Source organism: Tenrec ecaudatus, chromosome 16 (assembly GCF_050624435.1).
Source record: "Tenrec ecaudatus isolate mTenEca1 chromosome 16, mTenEca1.hap1, whole genome shotgun sequence".
NCBI lineage: Eukaryota > Metazoa > Chordata > Mammalia > Afrosoricida > Tenrecidae > Tenrec > Tenrec ecaudatus.
In genome coordinates, this window is record NC_134545.1 from 85,634,299 (window position 1) to 85,656,852 (window position 22,554).

Sequence of the window (22,554 nt, forward strand, 5' to 3'; positions counted from 1 at the left end):
AGTGCCTTTCCTAAGAGATGGCAAAATGGAATTGCCTGTGGAATAAAATGCTAGATTTAATTAAAGCATGATGGTGAAAATTATCCTGTAAGAGGTAGCCTGGCTCAGGTTATTAAAATAGAAAATAATCTAGTTCTCTGAATAACATAGAACATCCCAATTCTTCGACTGAGATACGTTATGAAGTATTTCTAAATGTTCTTGTTTTAGGAACGTGGTCACAGTGGAACTTACACAAATACTTTAGAGCGTCTGGTGAAGGAGATGGAAGACACTCAGAGGTTAGTTGGCATCAGGCGCGTTACCTTCACGATGGTTGTCTAAAGCCTCGTTTGTCCCAGGTTGATAGCAAGTTTTCAGTTGCCCTATCAGCCCATGACTAAGGTGCCCAGATGTCCTGCTTTTTGGTGGGACAGTCCCGATTTTTAACAATTTGTCCTGCGTCCCACGGCGTTTTAAAAATGTCCTGATTTTTGGAAAGAATGCACGACAAGCTAGCGAACGGCGGGAGAACGGGAAGGGAATCTACATAATACATAACGCCATTCAAACAGCTGCTGATTTGTTGCCCGTAGATGTGGAAAACATTGTTATTAAAATATATTCTTATTTATATATATATACACCGTGCACATTGAAATGCCTAAAGAATTTTGTGAAACTGCGGAAGTCGAATATCAGAAAATACTTGGATACAATAAAACGCGCTGGTTAGCTCTTTTGCCAGCTGTCAAAAGAATTTTGAAAATATATGATCCTTTGAAATCCTGCTTTCTATCACAGGATAAATGTCCTAGAATTTTAGAAGAGTTTTTGAAAAAGATTCTTCAAAAATTTGGCTACAGTGTATACACAATCAAGCAGCTCTTTTTCAAAATTCTATAAAACTTAATTGAAGGTGACAAAATTTTGGTAATCAAAGTAGCAAATGAAGTTAATAATTTAAAATTTTAGTGTCAAGACCAGTTAGAAAATAATTTTATTCTGTTAACTCTCCGTAATAGTATAAGCCAGCTAGAAGAACAAGGTGTGCAATAAATCATGCAGATATCATGAATCATGTTGAAAAGTTCTATAGTAACTGCATAGATTATTTAGAATAGTGGACGGTACATTACAAAGATATTGAACATTTTCATTGGGTTACATTAAAACAAGAAGTTAATTGGAATGATGTGCAAAAATCATTAGATCATATTACTCAAAATTTCCCATATAGTAATATTTCTGAAAATGATCTTTTTAATGAGGTTTCATTATTTTAAAAATATATTGATAAGGAAAAGGTTAAACCTTGGGCATCAGCAAAAATCACAATAGAGAACAAATGGTTAGAAATATTTCATCATTTGAAACAAACCACGTTCCATACAATAGTGCACTAAAAATTGTGGAATACGCGCTGTCTTTACCTAGGAACTAATGCTGCGACTGAACGCGTTTTTTCTACAGTAAATAAAGTGTGGACATCAGAAAAATCACAATTAAGTGTTGAGACTTTGAAAGCCATTTTATGTGTGAAATATAATTTAACAAATTCTTGTGAAAAATTTTATGACCTTTTAAATGACAGCAATCTACTAAAAAAATTCACTCAAATGAGAAATATGCCAAAGAATAAAATAATACTATATAGTTTTTAATGTATTATTATTTGTAAATTGGACTTATGTTGAAATTAAAAATATATATTACAATACTATTTTTACGTTCTGAAAATTTTTGTTGCTCCATATAGACCAAATTTTTAATCAAGAGCCCCCCTGCCCAACCACCCGCTTTACCAATGTTAAAATCTGGTCACCTTACCCATGACCTTTCGAGTTTCTTCTCTGTGGAGCACCCTTAACTTACTGTAGTAAGTCATGGGAAAGAAAGATGCCCCTTCTGCGCCTACACTTGGAGCTGTCCAGCTGTTGTGAGCTTTGTTAGGAATGAGGTGTTCTTTTTTGCCTCATACAACTGGATCAGAAGATCCAGGTTTCTAAGATATATATTAATTGATACTATAAATTACTTTCTGTTTATCACCAACTAGTGTCTAATTCATAGGTTCCCAAACTATTTGACCTGCTGTTTTCCGAACTAGTTCACTTTTCAGGGAGAAAAAAAAAAATTACCCCCTCCCTGCCCCCTGGCATTTAAAAAGCTATATGATAGCGCATATCCATGATGAAATGTAGGCTTCTATCTGCTTTTGCAGTCCCCTGGATCATTCACGGTTGCCCTCCCCCTAGAGTAGAGGTGGTATTACACACTCTGGGGGGGGGGGGGGCAATTTAACTGATATCTGAACATCTTTATCCAAAGAATTTTGTTTTAATATTTGTAGTTTTGCTGAGTCATTTTATCCCAGACATACTGTTTCTCTCTCCGGCTACTCTTAAAAAAATAAGAAGAATTATAACTCATTGCCTCCCTTCCCACACCCTCTGTACACACACAGAGAGAGATCAGAAAGTTTGAGGGTTGATACTGACCCTAGTGAAATTGAGGTGCTTCACAGACGGCTCTTGCTGGTGAGAGGGGCCTTGAAACTAGCCCGAGAACTTCGCTCAGAACTCAGCTGGTTAGAGTACATGGAAGTTGGTATAGGTGTGTTCCAAACTTGATAACCAAGTTTAAGGATTTGGCAGAGAATTAATCAGTAGGTCGAAATTGTTCCCTCTGTTATAAAATTATCTTCATATATCATGAATTCATTGATCAGGGATATGAAAACAATATTCCACAGACCACACATTGAATTGCTAGTTTGATTTAGTTGTTGATTCTCTCCTGTATGGATTATTGGTTAATATCGATTGCTTTTGTTTTGTTTTTTCATTTTTAAATCATTTTATTAGGGGCTCATACAACTCTTATCACAATCCATACATACATCAGTTGTGTAAAGCACAATTTGTACATTCATTGCCCTCATCATTCTCAAAACATTTGTTCTCCACCTAAGCCCCGGGCATCAGCCCCTCATTTTTCCCCTCCCTCTCCACTCCCCCGCTTATTTGATATTTTGTTTTGTACTCAGATTACTATGAATCAGGATCAATTCAGTGGCAGTGGGTTTGGTCATACTCAGGTAACTTAGACATGAAGGGGTGGGGTTTTTTGTTCTCTGAGCGGCTGGGAGCATGGATTTAGAACTGAGAATGGAAACCTTGATTTTAAAATCTTGAGGAAGCTGTAACAGGCAAGCGATGCCAAAGACTCTGGAGCTAGACTGTCTTTGAGTCCTCATCTGTAAAACGGGGTAATGAAAACCTGCTTGGATGTGCTGTGAAGGTTAAGAGAGTTCCTAATAAAAAGCCCTTCCAGTACCTGTCAACAGAGTAAGGCTTCCGTGGGTGTTATTTGTGAGGTGATGATGACGGTGATGGCAGCAGTTGCTGCTGGAAAGTCTGCTTGATTTACTGTGTTGTCGGACTTCTGGAATTACAGGAGCTTCAAAATCAGAAGAGATAATCAAATGAGTGTTGTTTTCTTTGCTTTTTTGCTTTCCCATCCCATCTCGCTAAGTGAATTAGATAATTCTGGACATTCAGGCTATAAAGAAATACTCACAATCTTCTATGCAGTGGCACACGACTGATAACTGAGTAGATGTTAAAGAACTAAAATAGATTATGTATTTCTTAATGAGACAGACACTACGTGTGGATATGAGTCATAATGAGCTGCTTTTAGACAAATCATTTTTAAGGTGAGCTGTCTTTACTGTAGCGTTCTTTGAATATGCAGGCTAGATGAACTGCAGAAGCAACTACAGGAAGATATAAGACAGGGCCGAGGCATTAAGTCCCCTCTCAGAATCGGAGATGACGACAGTACAGAGGATGAAGATGGCCTCCTAGAAGAGCACAGGTAGAGTCTTTTTAACAATGTTTGTCCTACTAAGTGTCTACATTTTTTAATGCTGTTTGTCAAACATATGGACATGAGTGGTTATTTTACTTATAGTAAGTAATATGTGATAAATCTTATCCATCCATCTCTTGATGAATTAGAAAAGCAAAATGTTAAGGCTAAGTTACGTCCTTGGTCTTTTATCTTGATTGCTGTTGTTCTTACAAACAGCGGCTTTTGGATCAACTAGTCGCAAAACCTGAGAGAAAATGCCTTTTTTCATGCCAGTCTTCATGGGGTCCATATGAGTCGAAAGTCCATGACAGTTGAGTTTTTGTTTCTAGTTTACTAATCTATGATTAGCTTTGGCCTTTTTAAACAAGTTGTTCTTCACAGCATTTCTACATCTGTATTTATGTGTGCTGCAGATTGAGCCGTACGGAGAGTAAAGCACGTGGAGAACAAAGTTCTCAAACCTCTTCAGCCATAATCAGGCATCATGAGGAAAGGCGTGACTTGGTCCTGGGGGCTCAGGACTTATGATTGGGGACACTGAGGTCAATTGGTATAACACAATCCACAAAGACAGTGTTCTATGTCTTACTTTGATGATTAGTCACTGGGAGTGGCCTTCTAAGGTCTGAAGTAAAGTTAAAAAGAGTTAAAGATGCATGGACATAATTAGTCCAAAGTACTATTGGACCATGTGACCTCAGGTTCCACCACCCTGAGACCAGGAAGAACTAGCTGGTACCCGGTTATCACTGCAGTCATTTTAAATGGATCACACCAGGAGGTCCAGTATATGGGGGAGTAGTCCTAAAGACCAGGCTTCTTGTCTGGTAGAAACTGGTGGAGCCTCACAGACTATGCCCCTTAGCCATTGGGCAAGCCTAGCAGCAGGCAGAGTTCACAGTAAGATCAAAAGGAAGAATAAGGACCAGAAAACTGGAAGGAAAGGACCAAAGGATGAATGGAAACTGTACACAGAGAAGAAGTGAGGAGTGTTGCTGTGGTGTGTGGATTGCAGTCAGTGTCACAAAACAAAAGGATGAATGGAAACTGTAAACAGAGAAGAAGTGAGGAGTGTTGCTGTGGTGTGTGGATTGCAGTCAGTGTCACAAAACAAAAGGATGAATGGAAACTGTAAACACAGAGAAGAAGTGAGGAGTGTTGCTGTGGTGTGTGGATTGCAGTCAGTGTCACAAAACAAAAGGATGAATGGAAACTGTAAACAGAAGAAGTGAGGAGTGTTGCTGTGGTGTGTGGATTGCAGTCAGTGTCACAAAACAAAAGGATGAATGGAAACTGTAAACAGAGAGAAGTGAGGAGTGTTGCTGTGGTGTGTGGATTGCAGTCAGTGTCACAAAACAAAAGGATGAATTGTCGAATGGAAAATCTGTTTGCTCTGTCAGCTTTCACCCAAATCACACTAATAAACAAAACCCAATGGAGCACAGCTCTGTTCTGACATACATGGGTTCTTGGATCAGAGTCAACTCAATGGCACTTTAAAATACATGTACTTTTTCCTTCTCAGATCTTAAAAATGACCAGACTAATGGATTATATCTGGGAACAGAGACTCTAAAACTAATGGCTTGAGACACACTTGGAACCAAAACTATTCCCTGAGAATCTCCTCAGCGGAAAGTAGAGTGACACACAGAGTAGAGGCCATTACCCCACAAGAGAGGCGCTTTCTTCAGAGCAGATCTCGGCCAGTCCAACAGGTCACTGTTACGGCAAAGATGAAAAAAGGGGGCAGGGAGACTAGCGTGCTGAAAGGGGAACAACCAGAACCCATGTTGACAGGATGTGAAGAAGGTAACTGATTGTCAAGAGGGAACCTAACTTACTAGGTACACTTTCACCAAAAACATAGAATAATATTCAAGAAAAGTTGTTTTTCAATTATAAAACAATTGCAGTATAACTATTTGGTCATCAATGCCTCTCCCACCCACACCCCCTTTTTTTTTAATTTCAGGGAATTTTTAAAGAAATTTTCAGTTACAATCGATGCTATTCCTGATCATCATCCAGGCGAAGAAATATTTAATTTCCTCAACTCTGGAAAAATTTTTAATCAACATACGCTGGATTTAAGAGACTCTGGTTTTATCGGCCAATCTGCCGTCGAAAGACTTATTCTTAAGTAAGTAGGAAAATAGTCACTTTACCTTTTGTATAAATAACTTAAAAAACATTGCTGATATAACTTCTAAAAGGCTAATTTCTTTATGACCCACTCAGTTTCCTTTTATTAAAATTACTCTCTGTGTTTTCCTATAAAATTATAGATAGCACCATAAAGTACTTTAACGTACCTCATGCTTTTCTTAATTAAGATGAAGATTGAGACATGTAATGACACTGACTGTGAAAATAACTGTGATTGAAGGGAAAACTGTATTTCCTTCTGGTGTGAAAGAAGCTCAGGACTAGTGTGTGGGTGTCACCATATGTTTTTGTTCCATCTTCTCCAACACAGGGCTGGCAGGGCTTTTGCCTTCATATACCCAGCAATCCCAGGCAACGTTTCCACTTGGCAGTCCACTAGCAACACCACAGGAGGCTAGGAAGTGCTTTTATTCTTGGCAACCAACGTGCCTGGCTAAGTCACATCTGTCACCCAGGAGGCAGGCAAGAGTAGCTGTTTAGTATAGGCAGCAATCTGCCACGATGCCTGAGCTGATTTAATCCCCCTCTGTGTATAGTTTCCCATTGTTTCTGGTGTCATACGTTTTAAAGAAAGACATCGTCCCCAGGTTGGCAAAAAATCAGAAGATGGCTTGAGAGTTGATAGGTGCCCTCTGGACATCCCCAACAAATATATATTTGCCCACCATGTAAGTCTGAAGCCAGTCCAGCAGACTGAATCAGCTTGAGGCTAAGCGTGGCCATCCACATTATAGCCCCGTCCATCTCCATACTCTGAGAATGATACACTTGCTCATCTCTCCCATGATGTCAGATATGGTGGGAGAGGTGTTTTGTTTTCATAAAGATAACAGCCCTGTTGATCTCACTGTATTTTGCAGATCTGGGAAAAGAGATCAGATTTTTTTGACAACACAAGGCTTCCTGACTTCTGCTTATCACAATGTCCAGTGCCCTATACCTGTATTAAAGTGGCTATTTCGGGTAAGAGAGATGTTGGGGGGCGGGGTGGGTTATCGTTGGCCCCTGCTGTATTTTCTACTCACAAGTCAGAAAATAGTGCTGCTAGGGCTCCAGGGTATACATGCACGGGGGTTTTCCCCAAACAAAATTTGTTTAAACATGTTGGAGTGATCAGTGGCTGGCTGCATACAAGTTCTCCCAGTCGTAAACTTGTCATCGTCTTGTTAGAATGCCTTCCAAAAAAAGCCCAATCAGATCAGTGGTATCTGAGGGGATCTGCTGGCTAAGTGCAAATCAAGGCAGAGAGGTTAACTCAAGGTTATAGTGATGAGGGAACTTAAAAGGATTGTCGATAGATTTTTCTCAAAGGACACGGGTTGAAGACAGGGCCATATCATGAAGGAAGTTGGAGGCTCTGTTGGTGAGCAAAAAGTCAAAGTTGCAGTGAGGAATTTTTTCATCACAACACACGTGCTGATTTTTCAAGGGTTAGCAAGGGCTGTCCCTATGAGAATTTTGGGGGAAACTTTACCTCGTCTACCTTAGAGTCCTGGTCTTGTCCCACAGATGGGGTGGTGTGTGTGTGTCCCAAACTCAACTTGGGAAAATTGTGATTTGAGTCCCTTGAAAATGCCCAAACTGCCATTTTGATGTGGTGTGACTGGAAGAACACAGCATTCCTTAGGGAAGAGCTAAGGAGATGGAAACACCGCCTTCAGAAGTATGTAGACCTAAGTGGAGAACATGTCAAGAGATAGTAGCTTGACATTTTGATATTTTTGTTCTGTGAATTTATAGCATACATACCTTTGTAATTATAATTAGCATAATATTCATTTAAATGATAACTTAGCAATGGTATTAGTAATTAAAAAGGAATGCTGTTATATTTTAAAGTCAGAGGAGTTAAAAAGAGTTTCTACTCTGGACATTAAAGTGCAATTTCAAGGAATTTCTTAGTGGTATTTTCAATCATCTCATGCATATGAAAGTAGGACCGTGCATACAGAATCAGTGCCTCTGAAGTATGGTATTGGTTATTATTGAATTCCAAGAATGGCCACAAGAATGAATAAATCTGTCTTAGAGTAGTGCTCCTTAACAGGGAGGATATAGCAAGACTTCATCTTACATACTTAGGGCGGCATCTTCTCAGGCGGGAACAGTCCCTGAAGACGAAAGGGATGATGGGTATAGGAGACCAATACAGAAATAAAGGCCTCAGCAAGATGATTAAACACAGTGGTTACAGCAACGGGCCCAGTCATAGCAGTGACTGACGATGGCGCAGGACTGGACAGTGCTTTTGTTATACATCTAGTCACTGTGAGTCAGATCTGAGTCTGTACCTAACTACAACACATTTAACTGGTAAAATGTAATTAAAATTAAAATTTTTGTCACGAGTGTCTAAGAGTAGTAAACCAGGAAAGCAGCTTGTTTGTTTTCCCTGTTCTGTTTCCAAAGGGAATTTGTTTGATGATGAAAAAAAAAGTTCAAGTAAAACGCAAAGGGACTATAAAAAAGAAAGCAGACCTCCTTTTAAGTCATTACATTTCAGGGTCTGTTATATTATGGTCATTGTTCTAGATCGCCCTCTGGGTTCATAGCTTGCTATATAATTTCACGTAAACAGAATGTAAGCTATTTTACAACTTGTTTATATCGGTTAACAGGAACTGTTAAGCTCCTTTCTGGTGGTTTAGTGAGATATCCATCGAGCTGCTAACCACGCCATCAGAGGCTCTAAACTGCCAGCCGCCCACAAGATAAAGAGGAGGGTTTCTACTCCCGTAAAGTTACAGGCTCAGAAACCCACGGCGCTCTACTCTGTCATGCTGGACAGACGGTTTGAGGCGGAATCGACTTGATGGCACTGAGTTTTATCATGATATATTTAGCTCAGTCCCAGTTGTTATACCTTCAGTTATATACTTATTATATAAGACACACACAAACTTACATCAGATTATTGTGTTGCTACTGCACGTCCGTTAAGATTCACTTCCCAAAATCATTTAGGGAAAATTTGTCCTGTGTTCAATATCCTAGTGATTTGTGCTGCCCCCTAGTGACAGAGTTTAACAGGCAAACATTTTGTACATCTGGGTTTGTGACATTAATGACACAGACTATGGTTTTGATTGAAAGTAGTTTATTACCCCCTACATGCCATGACTCCCAAGCACAAGAAACGATATTTTTCCCTCTATGAAGACTACCTTAAAATTGATGTCAGTTTTCTTACTTTAATTTTTTTTTAACATTTTATTAGGGGCTCATACAACTCTTATCACAATCCATACATATACATAAATCAATTGTATAAAGCGCATCCGTACATTCTTTGCCCTAATCATTTTCAAAACATTTGCTCTCCATTTAAGCTCTTTGCATCAGGTCCTCTTTTTTCCCCCCTCCCTCCCCGCTCCCCCCTCCCTTATGAGCCCTTGATAATTTATAGATTGTTATTTTGTCATATCTTGCCCTATCTGGAGTCTCCCTTCCCCCCCTTCTCTGCCGTCCATCTCCCAGGGAGGAGGTCACATGTGGATCATTGTAATCGGTTCCCCCTTTCCAACCCACTCACACTCTACTCTCCCAGTATCACCCCTCACACCCCTGGTCCTGAAGGTATCGTCCACCCTGGATTCCCTGTGCCTCCAGCTCCCAAATGCACCAGTGTACAACCTCTGCTCTATCCAGTCCTGCAAGGTAGAATTCGGATCATGGTAGTTGGGGGGAGGAAGCATCCAGGATCTGGGGGAAAGCTGTGTTCTTCATCGGTACTACATCGCACCCTGACTGACCCATCTCCTCCCCTAAATCCCTCTGTGAGGGGATCTCCAGTGGCCGACCAATGGGCCTTGGGTCTCCACTCTGCACTTCCCCCTTCATTCACTATGGTATGTATATCTAAATATACACACACACACATACATACATATACACATATATACATACACACACACATATATATATATTTTTTTGCATGATACCTTATACCTGGTCCCTTTGGCACCTCGTGATCACACAGGCTGGTGTGCTTCTTCCATGTGGGCTTTATTGCTTCTGAGCTAGATGGCCGCTTGTTCACCTTCAAGCCTTTAAGACCCCAGACACTATCTCTTTCGATAGCCGGGCACCATCAGCTTTCTTCGCCACATTTGCTTATGCACCCATTTGTCTTCGGCGATCGTATCTTGGAGGTGTGCAGCCAATGATATGGTTCTTTGTTCCCTGATGCCTGATAACTGATCCCTTTGGGACCACTCGATCACACAGGATGGTGTGTTCTTCCATGTGAGCTTTGTTGCTTCTGAGCTAGATGGCCGCTTGTTTATCTTCAAGCCTTTAAGACCCCAGACACTATCTCTTTTGATAGCCAGGCACCATCAGCTTTCTTCACCACATTTACTTGTTCACCGGCTTTGGCTTCAGCAGTTGTGTCGGGAGGGTGAGCATCGTAGAGTGCAGATTTAATAAAAGAAAGTATTCATGCATTGAGGGAGTGCTTGAGTAGAGGCCCAAGGTCCTTCCGCCACCTTAATACTAAGCCTATAAATATAGATACATAGATCTATTTCCCCATCCTCATATATATATTTGCATGTACATGTCTTTGTCTAGACCTCCATAAATGCCCCTTGACTCCTAGCTCTTTCCTCCATCTCCCTTGACTTTCCTCCTGTCCTGCTACCATGCTCCGTCCCCACCTGGTCTACAGCTATACCTCTTCTCTACGCAACCTTACTCTTGGTCATTCCCCACCAGGCCTGCCACTCCCCCCTCACTACCATTTTGGGTCCCATGTTGTTCCCTTGTCCCTGTGTTTGTTAACACCACTTCCTGACCCACCTACCTCCGCCCACCCCAAGTCCCCCCGGAACTGTCGGTCCCATTGTTTTTCCTCCAGATAGTTCATCCAACCTGTCCTATTCAGACAGACCTGTGGAGACACTAACATGCACAAAAACAAGACAGAGGAAAACAAAGCAACAGTATACAACCAGACAACAAAACAACAAAAACAAACCACTGACAAAGAACAAAACAAAACATTTCACGAAAGGAAAGCTTGTAGTTAGTTGAAGGATCGTTTGTTGGCCCTTAGGAGCGTTTTCCAGTCCAGTCTGTTGGGGCACCACGCCCTGGCCCCAAAGTCCACTTTCAGGATTCCCTGGGGACCTTGCCGCTCCATTCCCTTGCTGTTCCGCTGCACTCCCCCAGTGCTTTGCCTCGGTGTGGTGGGATCAGGTCAGGTGCAATTCCCACACTGTGTCTCCGGTGCTGTCCCCTGTATCGCCCTTAGTCACTGAGGGGCATCATGTCTCATAGTAGGGCCAGCCGTGTTGTCCTCTCTGTGGACTGGCTGCTCTACTCAGGAACATCATCATCACGGCCTGGTGGGCCAGGCTGTGCTCCACTCTCTCCTCCTGCCCCTTCATCTGCTCCCGTGTGCTCTGATCAGATATCTCCATCTCCCGGAGCTGCAGAGTCAATGACGTCCTTTGAAACAAATTCTTCTTGGGGGAGGGGCAGGAATCCACTTAATTTTTGGTGCTGGGGCCAGCCGCCCAGACCTCTCCACTGGTTCCCTACTCCACGCCGGGATATTGCATCCACACCTTGCGGCACTGGGTTGAAGTCTGGTCCCACTTTCCCTGTGGAGATATGAGCAATTCTTAAGATTCTGTTCCCCAAAATGTGCCTTATCTGGTTCCACTTCTAAATTTCTCTCTTTGAAAAGGCTGATTCGACCAAAGCATAAGTGTAAATAACTTTGCATAAATATTTCCAAATCACTTAAAAGATTTCACATTAAACTCATATATTAGTGATGCTAATTATCAGTGTTCTTCTTTGCCAATCTCGATGTCACCTAGTGATCTTGTCCTTATGTTCTTGGCATTTCTGGTATCGATAATTGAACATTTTTCCCCCAATAAAGTGATTTTTAAAAAAATTTTGAAAGTTTTATTGTCACATTAATTTGCCTATTTGGAATTTTTAAATACTTTTACTACATGTTGGACTACTAACTGCAAAGTCAGCAGTTTGGAACTACGAGCCACTCCATGGGAGAAAGATGGGGCTTTCTACTCCCACAAAGAGTTACGATTTCAGTTCAGCCTTGTCCTATAAGGTCTCTGTGAATCGGTGCCCCCTTGCTGGCAGTGAGTTTTGAGTTAGTGTAAACAAACCTTAGCAGCATTTTCTCTATGGTTTTGGAGTTTATCCTATTATATACTCCAAAGGCATTTTTCAGTTGTTTCAAACATTGTGTTTGTCTAATTATAAATGATAATGGTAAAAAGCAGCAGCATGTATCATGACAAGACTCCTGACTTCAGAATAAGATCTGGATGAAAATTCCAACTCTCTTCATCTATCATGTTGGATAGAGTATTGAATCTCCTGAGCCCTTTTGTTCATTTCCTGTAATGATCAACTAGTAATAAATGGTCCCTGTTGTCTTTCTTCTATCACCCTTTCACTGATTTACTCTTGACAGATGATGTCGGTTCATACAGACTGCATCGTGTCTGTGCAGATTTTAAGTACATTGATGGAGATAACGATTCGAAATGGTAAGCGATTAGCAGTATTAACTGCTGTGTACATGGGGTCTTGATGGTCTGAGTATATTTGACAACGTTGACATTGTTTTTGTCGTGAAAGTTTTTAATAATGAAAGAAAACTCCAGTAAAGCAGAGTTGTCTGTATTTTTCTAATTTTATTGAAGAAAAAAGGCCTAAAATTTTGCAAGTTGCAGCCCAAGTCCTGGTTGACTTTGCTGAGCAAGTGAGTGGTAGTTGCAAGGTTTTTTTTTTTTTTTAGTAGCTGCAAGTTTTATTCACCTGTTAAGCTAATCAGTTTTAATTGGCTCTTTAGCAAGAGGCCTGCACTGGCAATGTGCTGAGGCGAATGAAGCATGCAGCACAGAAGTGTGCCAGTTGGGTTCTCACCTTTGAGAGCTCTTTTAATAAGCATGACAGGGTTACCTATTTTGAGGACTGGGAATATGAAACCACCAAAGATGATACAATCTTCCTGAGTTAGTGGTAATTGGGATTTTAGCATTGTTATTCCCAGTTGTTGCAAACTTTGTTATTTCTTCCTGAGTTATATCCTTTCATCAATACTGTTTTTTCATATGGAGCCCTGGTGGCCTAGTGGGTTAAGTACACGCTGAACTGCTAACCACGGGTCAGCAGTTCAGATCCTGCAAGTCGCTCATCTGGAGAAAGATGAGACTGTGCTCCTGAAAGTATTTAAAGTCTTAGAAACTCCAAAGGGCAGTTCTACTCTGTCTTACCGGGTTGCTATGAATCAGAATTGATTTTGTGGCTGTGAGTTTGGGTTTTCTTCATAAACGTCACTTCCTTCACTTTTATGTGGACATGCATGATTCCTAACTGTACTACTAGTATATTGTTTGCAGCTGTCAGTTCTAGGAAAGCATTCTAATAGTTCAGGTCTCACATGCAGTTCTCAGTGTGAAACCACACGTGTGCAGGCTCAGACCCTGGAGTAAAAGCTCTTCTCTTTTAACTAGATGTCTTCAGTGACTCACCAGCTTGGCCCTGGGTCCCCTCATTAGCTGACATAGCAGCTGTGTTTCTCAACATGGGAATTGATTTCAGGTCTTTGTTTCCTCTTGAGGATCTGCAGCCGGACTTCAACGAAGCCACTCTAGTGTAAGTTTTTCTTCATACATTAGCACAGTATCTCTAATACTTAAGATGTTTCTGCAGAGGAAACGCTACATTCTAACAATCTTAATAGATTCAAGTGGATTGTTTGGTATTACTTGTATTCTGATTATAACATTAATACAGACTGATTAGGGAAATTTTGAAATACATAAAGACTGTATCATTTCCTACCACTTAAAGAAAAACACTGTTAACATTTTGGTTTTTATTCCAGCCATTTTTATATGCATATATTTTATCATATTCAGTTTTCGCTATGTATATTTATTTAACATTTTTCTGTCAATACTTGTTAGAATCAGATTTTTCAAATTGTATAAAATCTCATTTTGACATAACCATCTTTTCCTCTCTGGTGTATATAGAAAAACTATAAACATGGTCAGTGGTTCTTAGACTCCTATTGGATAGAACCAAGAACTCAATATTTGCCACTCAGTTAATAAGGAGTGAAGACTATGGAGGTACTTTTTCCCTGGCAGCCCCAGCACACTGTTGCGGGATCTCTGTGATAGTTAGTGTGGCACGTAAACAACTGCTATCTTTGTGCGGTTGACCCTTGAATACGACAGGTGTGAACATTGTGGGTCCACTTACACGGGGGTTTTCTTTAAAATTCTGTGTGATACTAGTCACCTGTACATGAGCAGTAAACTACATGTAGCAGTAAAACATGACCTCAACATTCTCGTGTATTTTTCAACATGTTTAGTATAATATAAATGTTGAATGACATCATGGAACTCTGAAATGCCCCTAGTGATGCTGAAAGTGCTCTCAAGAAGCAGAAAAGTCATGATGTTGTAGATTGAGGTCTGCAGCCGTGTTTGTGGACCGTTTCAAGAGAAATGAATGGCTGTGAGGACCGTTATTCAAAGGGGAAATGCATGGAGATGTTGCCGCAGCTATGCTAGCAGGCATGAAAGCCTTGCACTGTTTTTGAAATAGCTTTTAATTGTATTGAAAATGCCGTTTTTCTGTTGATGCAGTATATTAATACTTAGGTCATACCAAATATGTGTTAAATCTACCGTTCATGTTATCAGTAAGTTGACCGATCAATAGTGCTTAAGTTTTGGGCAAGTCAGAAATTATATGTGGATTTCCTACTGTGCCAGGGCGCCAGCGCTCTTAAATCCCCTACGTTAGGCAAGGGTCAACCACATATGCTAAATAGAACATGGTCATTATAGCATCCCCCCTTTTTTTTTTTAAGAAAATCTTTTTATTTTTAAATAATGTATATTACCATGCCGTTGTGAGCCATAATACAGAGATCCTGGTTATACCATTTCCTCCGGTGGGGTAACAGCTTGTGTACCTGTAGTACAGTATCGCAACCCAAAAATTGACGTTGATACAGACCATCAACCTTTTTCAGATCACACCAGTTTTTCAACAGCAACTCAAAAGGTTAGACAGGAAACAGGGAGGAGTGAGTTTTATGTTCATGGAAAGAATTCCGCAAAGGGTGAGACTGCACAGCTCGAATATCGTCAGTGTCTCGGGGCTGCCAGCCGCGAGCACCAGCTCAAACAGTTCACCAGTTTTTGATTTGATTTGATTTTTTCACCAGTTTCTTGGGCACTGCTCTGTGTGCGTATATTTTAACCAATAAACCCATGTGACCATCGTGGTCAAGATTATGTCTTCCCTTACACATCCATACTAAAGTGTTTGGGGACCGTGTTAATGTAGAGCATTTTTAATGTTAGCCGTGGCACCAGCTTGACATTGGGCTACGATCGGCGTGTCCAGTTACTGCTGTTGGTGGGCAGCGAGGACTCTCGCCCGGGTGCTGGTTGCGGTCGAGCCGCCTGTGGCTCATGGCCCCTGAGCGATGCAGAGTGGAACTTCTCCACCGAGGGGCCCGTGCGTGACGCAGTGACATTTCATACCTGCACAGGCCTTTGCAGACCAAGGGCTTTGCTCTTGCTAAAATAGTGAAGACAAATTAATGATTGATCTTCTAAGGCTATATCTTTCTAAATGACAAAGATAATAGCTATTCATTTAAGAAGTTTAGAAAGATTACAAGTTAATTGTGAACTCTTTCCACGTAGAGATAACCCAACACCCAGCATGTGTATTTTTTAAGTAAAATTGTACTACTTATAGTCTTATAACGGACAACTTAACACTTTAAGTACTTTTTCACATGCATGCTTTATAGTGACACTCAGAATGCTATGAGTCTCATATTCACCTTAATTTATTCCACTGATTCCTATAGGCAGCAGGTTTTTCCAAGTTTTTGCTGTTATAATAATGTTTTTATGAATTTTCTTTTACATAAACAATTGAATGAATCCATTTTTCAAAATAATCGAAGGTGCAGAAATGTTTTAATGTCTCATTAACTTCAAAAAACATTTATACTGGCCAATTTAAAGGAGCTCCTACTGGCACAGTGGGTTAATTGTTGGGTTTGCCAACCGCAACGTTGGCAGTTCAAACCCACTGTCTGCTCCGTGAGAGAGCTATGAGGTTATCTGCTCCTGTAAAGATTTATAGTCTTGGAGATCATAAGGTCTCTGAGGTAGAATTAACTCAGTGGCAGTGGCCTTGTGTTTATCTATTAATTAGTTACCTTAACAAATTCTATATTGATCAAGACTTGTCATCGTCATGTTTAACAAAGAACAGAAATATTCCATAAAATATTCCAAAAATCACCATTATTACTTAACATTATTTTGGAGGATTAGGTCAAAGCAATTAGGAAGAAGAAAAAGTTATAAAAATTGTAAAGGAGTTGGTTAAAGAGTTGTCATTTGCAGAACTATTAATATATACACAGGAACCTAAGAGTGAACTGAAAAATTATGACAGTAAATTTGATAAGGGTGCCTAGGTACAAAATTACTAAAAAGAAATTTAGATATATGAACTATAGCTAAGATATTCTTAAAGAAAAGACTCCATTTATAACAGCAAGGAAAAAAGTTGAAATATGTGAGAATGCTCTAAAGCTGTGTGTGTGAAAGAAAACATCACTACGGGACAAAAGCGGGAGAGCGATGAGGCTTCCTTCCCGCGTACAGAGTTACCATCTCGGGAACCCACGGGGCAAGCTACCCTACCCTGTGGGTTCATGATGAGTCCGAATTGACTCTATGGCTGGGAAAGAAGGTACAAGGAAAGAACTTAGGAAATAGAGAAGTCGCCTGTAGTTTCAAATAGGAACATTCAACAGGTTATTAGAGCTGTGTTAGGTTGACTGCTTTTAATCAAGTTCTAGTAAGAAATGGAAACAGGATGTAGGGTTAGGGGAGGGAACAAACAAAAACAATTGGGATGAAACAACTGATTCTAAAGTTCTGTGGAAAACGAGTTATGGAGCAGGACTGGCCTTCACAGGTATTAAAACAGTATAGCACAGGTCCAGAGATATAAAGTTCCATCATTGAAATAAGATGACTCTAAAGTAACTGAAATGCATGTAGGTAGTCTGTGGGCAAGGGAGCATTTCAGAAAGAAGGAAGCAGGAAAGTAGACTGTTCAGAAGCTGTTATTGGCATAACTGGCGGCCATCAGGGGGCAAAAATGGAATCTACACCTCACACTTATAGCTAGCTCAAATATTTAAATGTATACAGTGAGACCATAAAATACAGAAAAGTAAACCCTGTATAGAACAGAACCTGTCAGAGAAGGAAGACTCATACATTCTACTAAAATGAGTACTAGAAAGGTGGTAAGTCTGATCCTGTCCCAGGCAGCAAACTGTGTGTGTGGGGGGGCTGCCATCGAGTCTGTTCCGACCCATAGCGACAGCACCCTGCACTGTCGGTGCTCCTGCACGAGCCTGGCAAGTGGTCCTCTGCTGGAGCCCTTGTTACCAAACAAAGCAGCTTCAGGTTTCATTTTGGAACAAACTCAGAATTTTTTGGTAATCTTCGGAGAAGAGAAGATAGTTTCATGCATGAACTAAAACCTGGAATCCATAAAAGTTCTCATCAATTTAAATAGGAAAAAATAATTTTCTACCCTATCCAAAACCCCCAGCCGTAGCCCCTACTTATTCTTACCCACCTATATACAGAGGAGCCTAAAGTTTTAGAGATTTCTGCATTATATAAATATTTTAAAATACCAGCTACTTTGAGGAGGAAAATGTGGGACAAAATTCAAAACAAACTTACTGATCTGAAACCCCCAACACTCCCTTAGACACCCATCTGCACTGGATCCGAACTCACCCCAGTGATTCAACTTTTGCCCAAATGATAGGCAATCGACCATCCAGGATCAGAAAGGCAGAGTCAGCCCAGGAAGGCATCAGGGGGATAGAACTGATGGACAAGTAGAAGCAAACATGGGATGATAGGGCTTGCAATCCATGTCACAAAGCAAAGTATGTATGAAACCACCTACGTTATAAGCGTTCCCCAAAATCACAATAAATAGCTTGAAATAAAATACCAGTGACTTAGTTATTTAACATAACTGCATTCACTAAAATCAATGAACAAGTCAACTTGTTCATGATGACTCCTTGTATGTCAGACTAGAACTGTGTTCTGTTCTATAGACTTTTCAATGGCTGATTTGCCCATAGTGGATCACCAGGCCTTTCTTCCGAGGTGCTCTGAGTGAACTCCCACCTTTTGGATAGCAGCTGGGCATGTTAACCATCTCTCCCACCCAGTGGCTCCTGTGAACTCACTAGTGAGTGGTAATTTTTTAAATGCTTATATCTAATAGGAGCCCTAGTGATGTAATATTTACATGTTGGGTTGCTAACTACAAGGGCAGCTGTTCAGGATCCCCAGCCACCCCACAGGCATTCTCCTCCAATCCAATGTCAGTCTGCAAAACCCACAGGGACAGTTCTACTCTGTCATAGAGTCATTGTAAGTCAAAATCAACCCAATAGCAGTGAGTTTACTTTTGACTTTTTCTACGCAAGACATTTGAGTTTTTGTTTTTATGTGTCATCTCAGTGAATTTAATAACTTTAAAAAAAAAGAATGGTTTCAGTAAGGCACATAACAGATGGAAACCATATTTAGCAAAATAATTTTTTATTGGTTAATTACTAATTGAAGAGCTGTTGGCGATCTGGTGACTGGAACAAGGAGCTGGTAGCAGGGGCCATTATGGCTACATAGTGGGTGACAATGAACTTAAGAGTGAAGGAATGAATAAACGAAACAGAAAAGTAGGCATGAGATTGGATCCTGTTGAGATGCGGCAAGATGCAGTCTTTCCTCCGGTTTCACGTGCAACTTACCCATTTTGAGACAGGCAGGCACTGCAGCTTCTCCACCAGGCCACTGCAATAAAGCAGTTAACACAAAAATGAGCTACTCCAACTTTTTGGCTTTCCAGTGCACATAGAAGTTGTGTTTATTCTGTAATCTAAGTATTCCGTGGTATTATAAAAAGTGTGACATGGGGAGAATTATGTGATACAGAGACAAATAAAGCACGTGCTGTTAGCAAAGTGACACCAAGGCCTAGCTCGATGCACTATCTGAAGGACAATAAAATGAGGTATGCCTATATATGTATGTTCTGTCTCAGAGATGCTCGCAGGTTGTTTAAATATTCAAATAGAGTTTGGCTATTGAGAGAGTATTTCAATTCTTTTTTTGAGCTTTATTCTGCAAGTTACACAGGCTCAGAATTTGAGTCCTGCTACAACCTAATCCCATGGAAGACAGTCTGCTTCCAGAGATATTTTTAAACAATTTTTTAAGTTGCAAATTAGGTGGGGATTTACATTTCACATCATCAACTTTGTATTGCGTAGTTTAAACTACTAATCAAACCCCACAATAGTTTACCCTTTATACTCCTTGATTTCTTTTCTCCTTTTTGGGAATTATCATCTTCCATTTCACCCCAGTTATGCCCATTGGCGGTCTAGCCTGTTGGTTTATCTTCCCTCTCTTGCCCTCCACCCCCCACTCCCACCCCACCCCCACCAACCCTTGGCAATCTCCAAAGTCTGTTCCCTTTGGTATGAAAGGCTTTATCTTGATGTTTTTTCCCCCTTTAGATCAATAGTCTAATATTTGTCTTTTTGTGATTGATTAATTTCATTCAGTGTAATGCAGTGTTTCATGGTTTTGTCATTGTTTATTATCGAAGCATACCCATCCCCTTTGATGTCTTTGGTTTTTTAAAATTAGAATATAAACGTATTATGTTTTGCAAAACTAAAGATAACGTCTATCTCTTGAAAGTCAAGTTCATGAGTCTCTTTTCGTGCACAGTCATTTGTACCTCCATGCCTAGAATTTGATTTCTCTGTTGCCATGACAGTTTCTAGAGGCCGTTAACTCAGTAGTGTGAGTTCTTTTTAGTTAGGCAGCACCTACTTAGCTCTGACACCAAAGGCAGTGAGAGTATTAGTTCTATATGAAAAGTAGCCATCCAGGGAGGACTAACCATCAGGAAAGAAATCAGACCAGTGTTTGCCTCCAATGGGTGGCAATGATTTGGATCTGGCGAGAAGGAACTTGGGGTGGGGGCAGTGAGGGAGTTATACTAGTTTACATTTATCAAAACATAATTTCATCTTTATTTCACTTTTCAGAAGTTTTGAAACACAGGGGACATCAGCAGGGAAAAGGACTGAAGAGTCGTCTGATGAGCCAATTTTTTCAACTCTTCCTGAAACCAACATTGTAAACGTGGTTAAGGTAGGGAGAAACTCATTTGCGTGTTTTTCAGATCAATTTTAGAAATCACTTTCTAAAATAGGATGCATGCAGAAAAAAATTACTTTGTAGTGGTCCAGGGGCTTACGTACTTGAAAATGTTTTAAGGTAGAAGACTTTGCCCTACCTAGAATGGAAGTGCGACTGCGGAGTGGTAGCATGTGAAAGCATGTTTAAGTGCTGAATCAAGTCGGTAACACTGAACTCTTAAAAAGAAACTTGTACATGGAGAAAGCACTCCTCGCGGATCAGGCCCCGTTTAACACGCTTGCGCTCCTTGCCTTTTCTCCTGAACACCTGGTGCTTTGCTTTGCTGCATAGCCCTCTTACATCTTTAGTCAAAGCCTTTTGTAACGAAAACTCCTCAAGCAAAGTGCATCGCCTAAAGTTGTTTTGTATGTGCGTTTGTTAAAGTTTCTAGGCCTGTGTACATCTATATATCCAGAAGGTTACCAGGATCGTGAAATCATGTTGCTGATTTTAATGTTGTTTAAAATGAGTTTGGAAAAACAGCTGAAGCAGATTCCTCTAGTGGACTTTCAAAGCCTCATGATAAACCTGATGAAAAACATCAGAGATTGGAACACAAAGGTAATGCTACTGAAAGCTTGCGCTGGTTTTATTTGTGGTCTCATAATCTGGTTTTCACAGGGCATGGAGAGTTCATGCTACTTCCAGACTCAGTTGCGAGCTTTGCCAGATGAAAAATGAACCGAGAAAAGGACTCTGTTTGAAACGGGATTGTTTAAATTTATGGTAACGGCGTCGTTTCTAAAGCTGCAGCGGTTTCTTCATCAAAAACAGGTTCTGAGGGATTTACTATGGGACTAGCTTTCATGTAAGGATGCTAGAGATACACTGTGGAAAGTAACCAATCCTCATCCTCATCCGGCTTTCCCTCCGGGCCGAGTTACGTTAATCACCTAAGTATGTATTAGCATACCATGTCAGGTTGAGATATACATTGCAAAAAAAAACAAAGCCCCCCACGGTCCGGAGAGTGGCTGTGCAGAGATCCTGTGTTATTTCAGATCATGTGGTCAGAGAAGGCCTTTCTGAAGTAACATCTAAGCAGAGATCTCACCGAGATGACCGAATCACGCTTATATCCACCAACAATTTGAGAGAGAAAGACAGGGCTTTGTAAACAGTGACAGTCTGGGAAACTCCCAGGGCCAGTTCTACCCTGTCCTGCAGGGTCACTGTGAGGTGGCATTGACTTGATGGCAGTGAGTTCTGTAGCCATTTTGAAAGTAAATGTGTCGTTTTTGTTCAGACCTTTTTAAAAATGAGTCAACCTCTTCTGGTAATTTCAAATGTGCAGATGTAGAACGATAGTAATGAGTCCCAAGGTTCCCATCACAGTTTCAACATGTCCTTCTTGAGTATCTGCTACCCCCATCTTAGCCTCTGCATTATTTTGAAGCCAAGCTGTTTGTTGTTGTTGAATACTAAAATAGTGTGCTAGAAAATGAAACGTATATGGAGGTGGGAACTGATTTCCTCTGGCTTCACAGGGAGGAAGGAAAATCACAGTGTACATCAGCGTTGCCTGAAGGAGTGAGTGCCCTCCCCCCCAGGCACTCTGCTTTTAGCTGGGTTCAGTAATTCATTGCTGTGGCCACACACAACTCACTGGAGATGCTCATGATCATGGGGCTTATTCATGTGAGACATGTGTAGACAATAGTTTCTTCTGTGCTCTGCCTGCAGGCAACCCTGACTCTGGCCCTTGGCTGCTTTGCCTGGCCTCTGGCCAGCGTGGGCAATGTCACAAAGCTCTTACAGGGCTGCTAACAAATGCCCAAAGTGCATGCTACTCTGCTATATCGTAGTCTCAACCCAAGAGCACTTGGGCCGCTTGCTCCAGTTCAGTGCTCAGAGGTACCTCTACAAGCTAGCCTCCTGTCCAAAAGTACTCAGCTTTGCTTGCTCTGTGGGCTGGGAAATCCACCACTCTGCCTCTTGCTCCTGATTCTGCTTTTCCTGCACCTCTGTCTGTCCTCTGGTGTTAAAGACATTGTCCTGGACCAGAGATTCATTGTACAGGGATCTCAGGATTCAAAGGGCTTGTTTCGTACCTGACTCTTTTTTCCCTAGTGGTAGTGAGGTTCCTTCCTTCCTGTTTCTGAGATGGCCGGTTGGCAATCACAGCTAACCCTGTTAAGAATCACTCACAGCAGAATCATAACCC

At 40.9% G+C, this 22,554-nt stretch overlaps 1 protein-coding gene across 3 annotated transcripts in view; it reads left to right on the top strand.

The window, feature by feature from the left end:
• SLF2 (SMC5/6 complex localization factor 2) overlaps window positions 1-22,554 on the top strand; it is a 53,763-nt gene that overhangs the window by 13,560 nt on the left and 17,649 nt on the right. For 2 of the 3 annotated variants that reach the window (XM_075533583.1, XM_075533585.1), the window contains exons 6-13: window positions 211-281; window positions 3,739-3,861; window positions 5,834-6,001; window positions 6,888-6,990; window positions 12,485-12,560; window positions 13,530-13,671; window positions 20,237-20,342; window positions 20,775-20,951. In XM_075533583.1, coding sequence (XP_075389698.1) covers window positions 211-281; window positions 3,739-3,861; window positions 5,834-6,001; window positions 6,888-6,990; window positions 12,485-12,560; window positions 13,530-13,671; window positions 20,237-20,342; window positions 20,775-20,951 — 966 coding nt within the window. The remainder of the gene's footprint in view (window positions 1-210; window positions 282-3,738; window positions 3,862-5,833; window positions 6,002-6,887; window positions 6,991-12,484; window positions 12,561-13,529; window positions 13,672-20,236; window positions 20,343-20,774; window positions 20,952-22,554) is intronic. The other variant, XM_075533584.1, reaches the window with a different exon arrangement.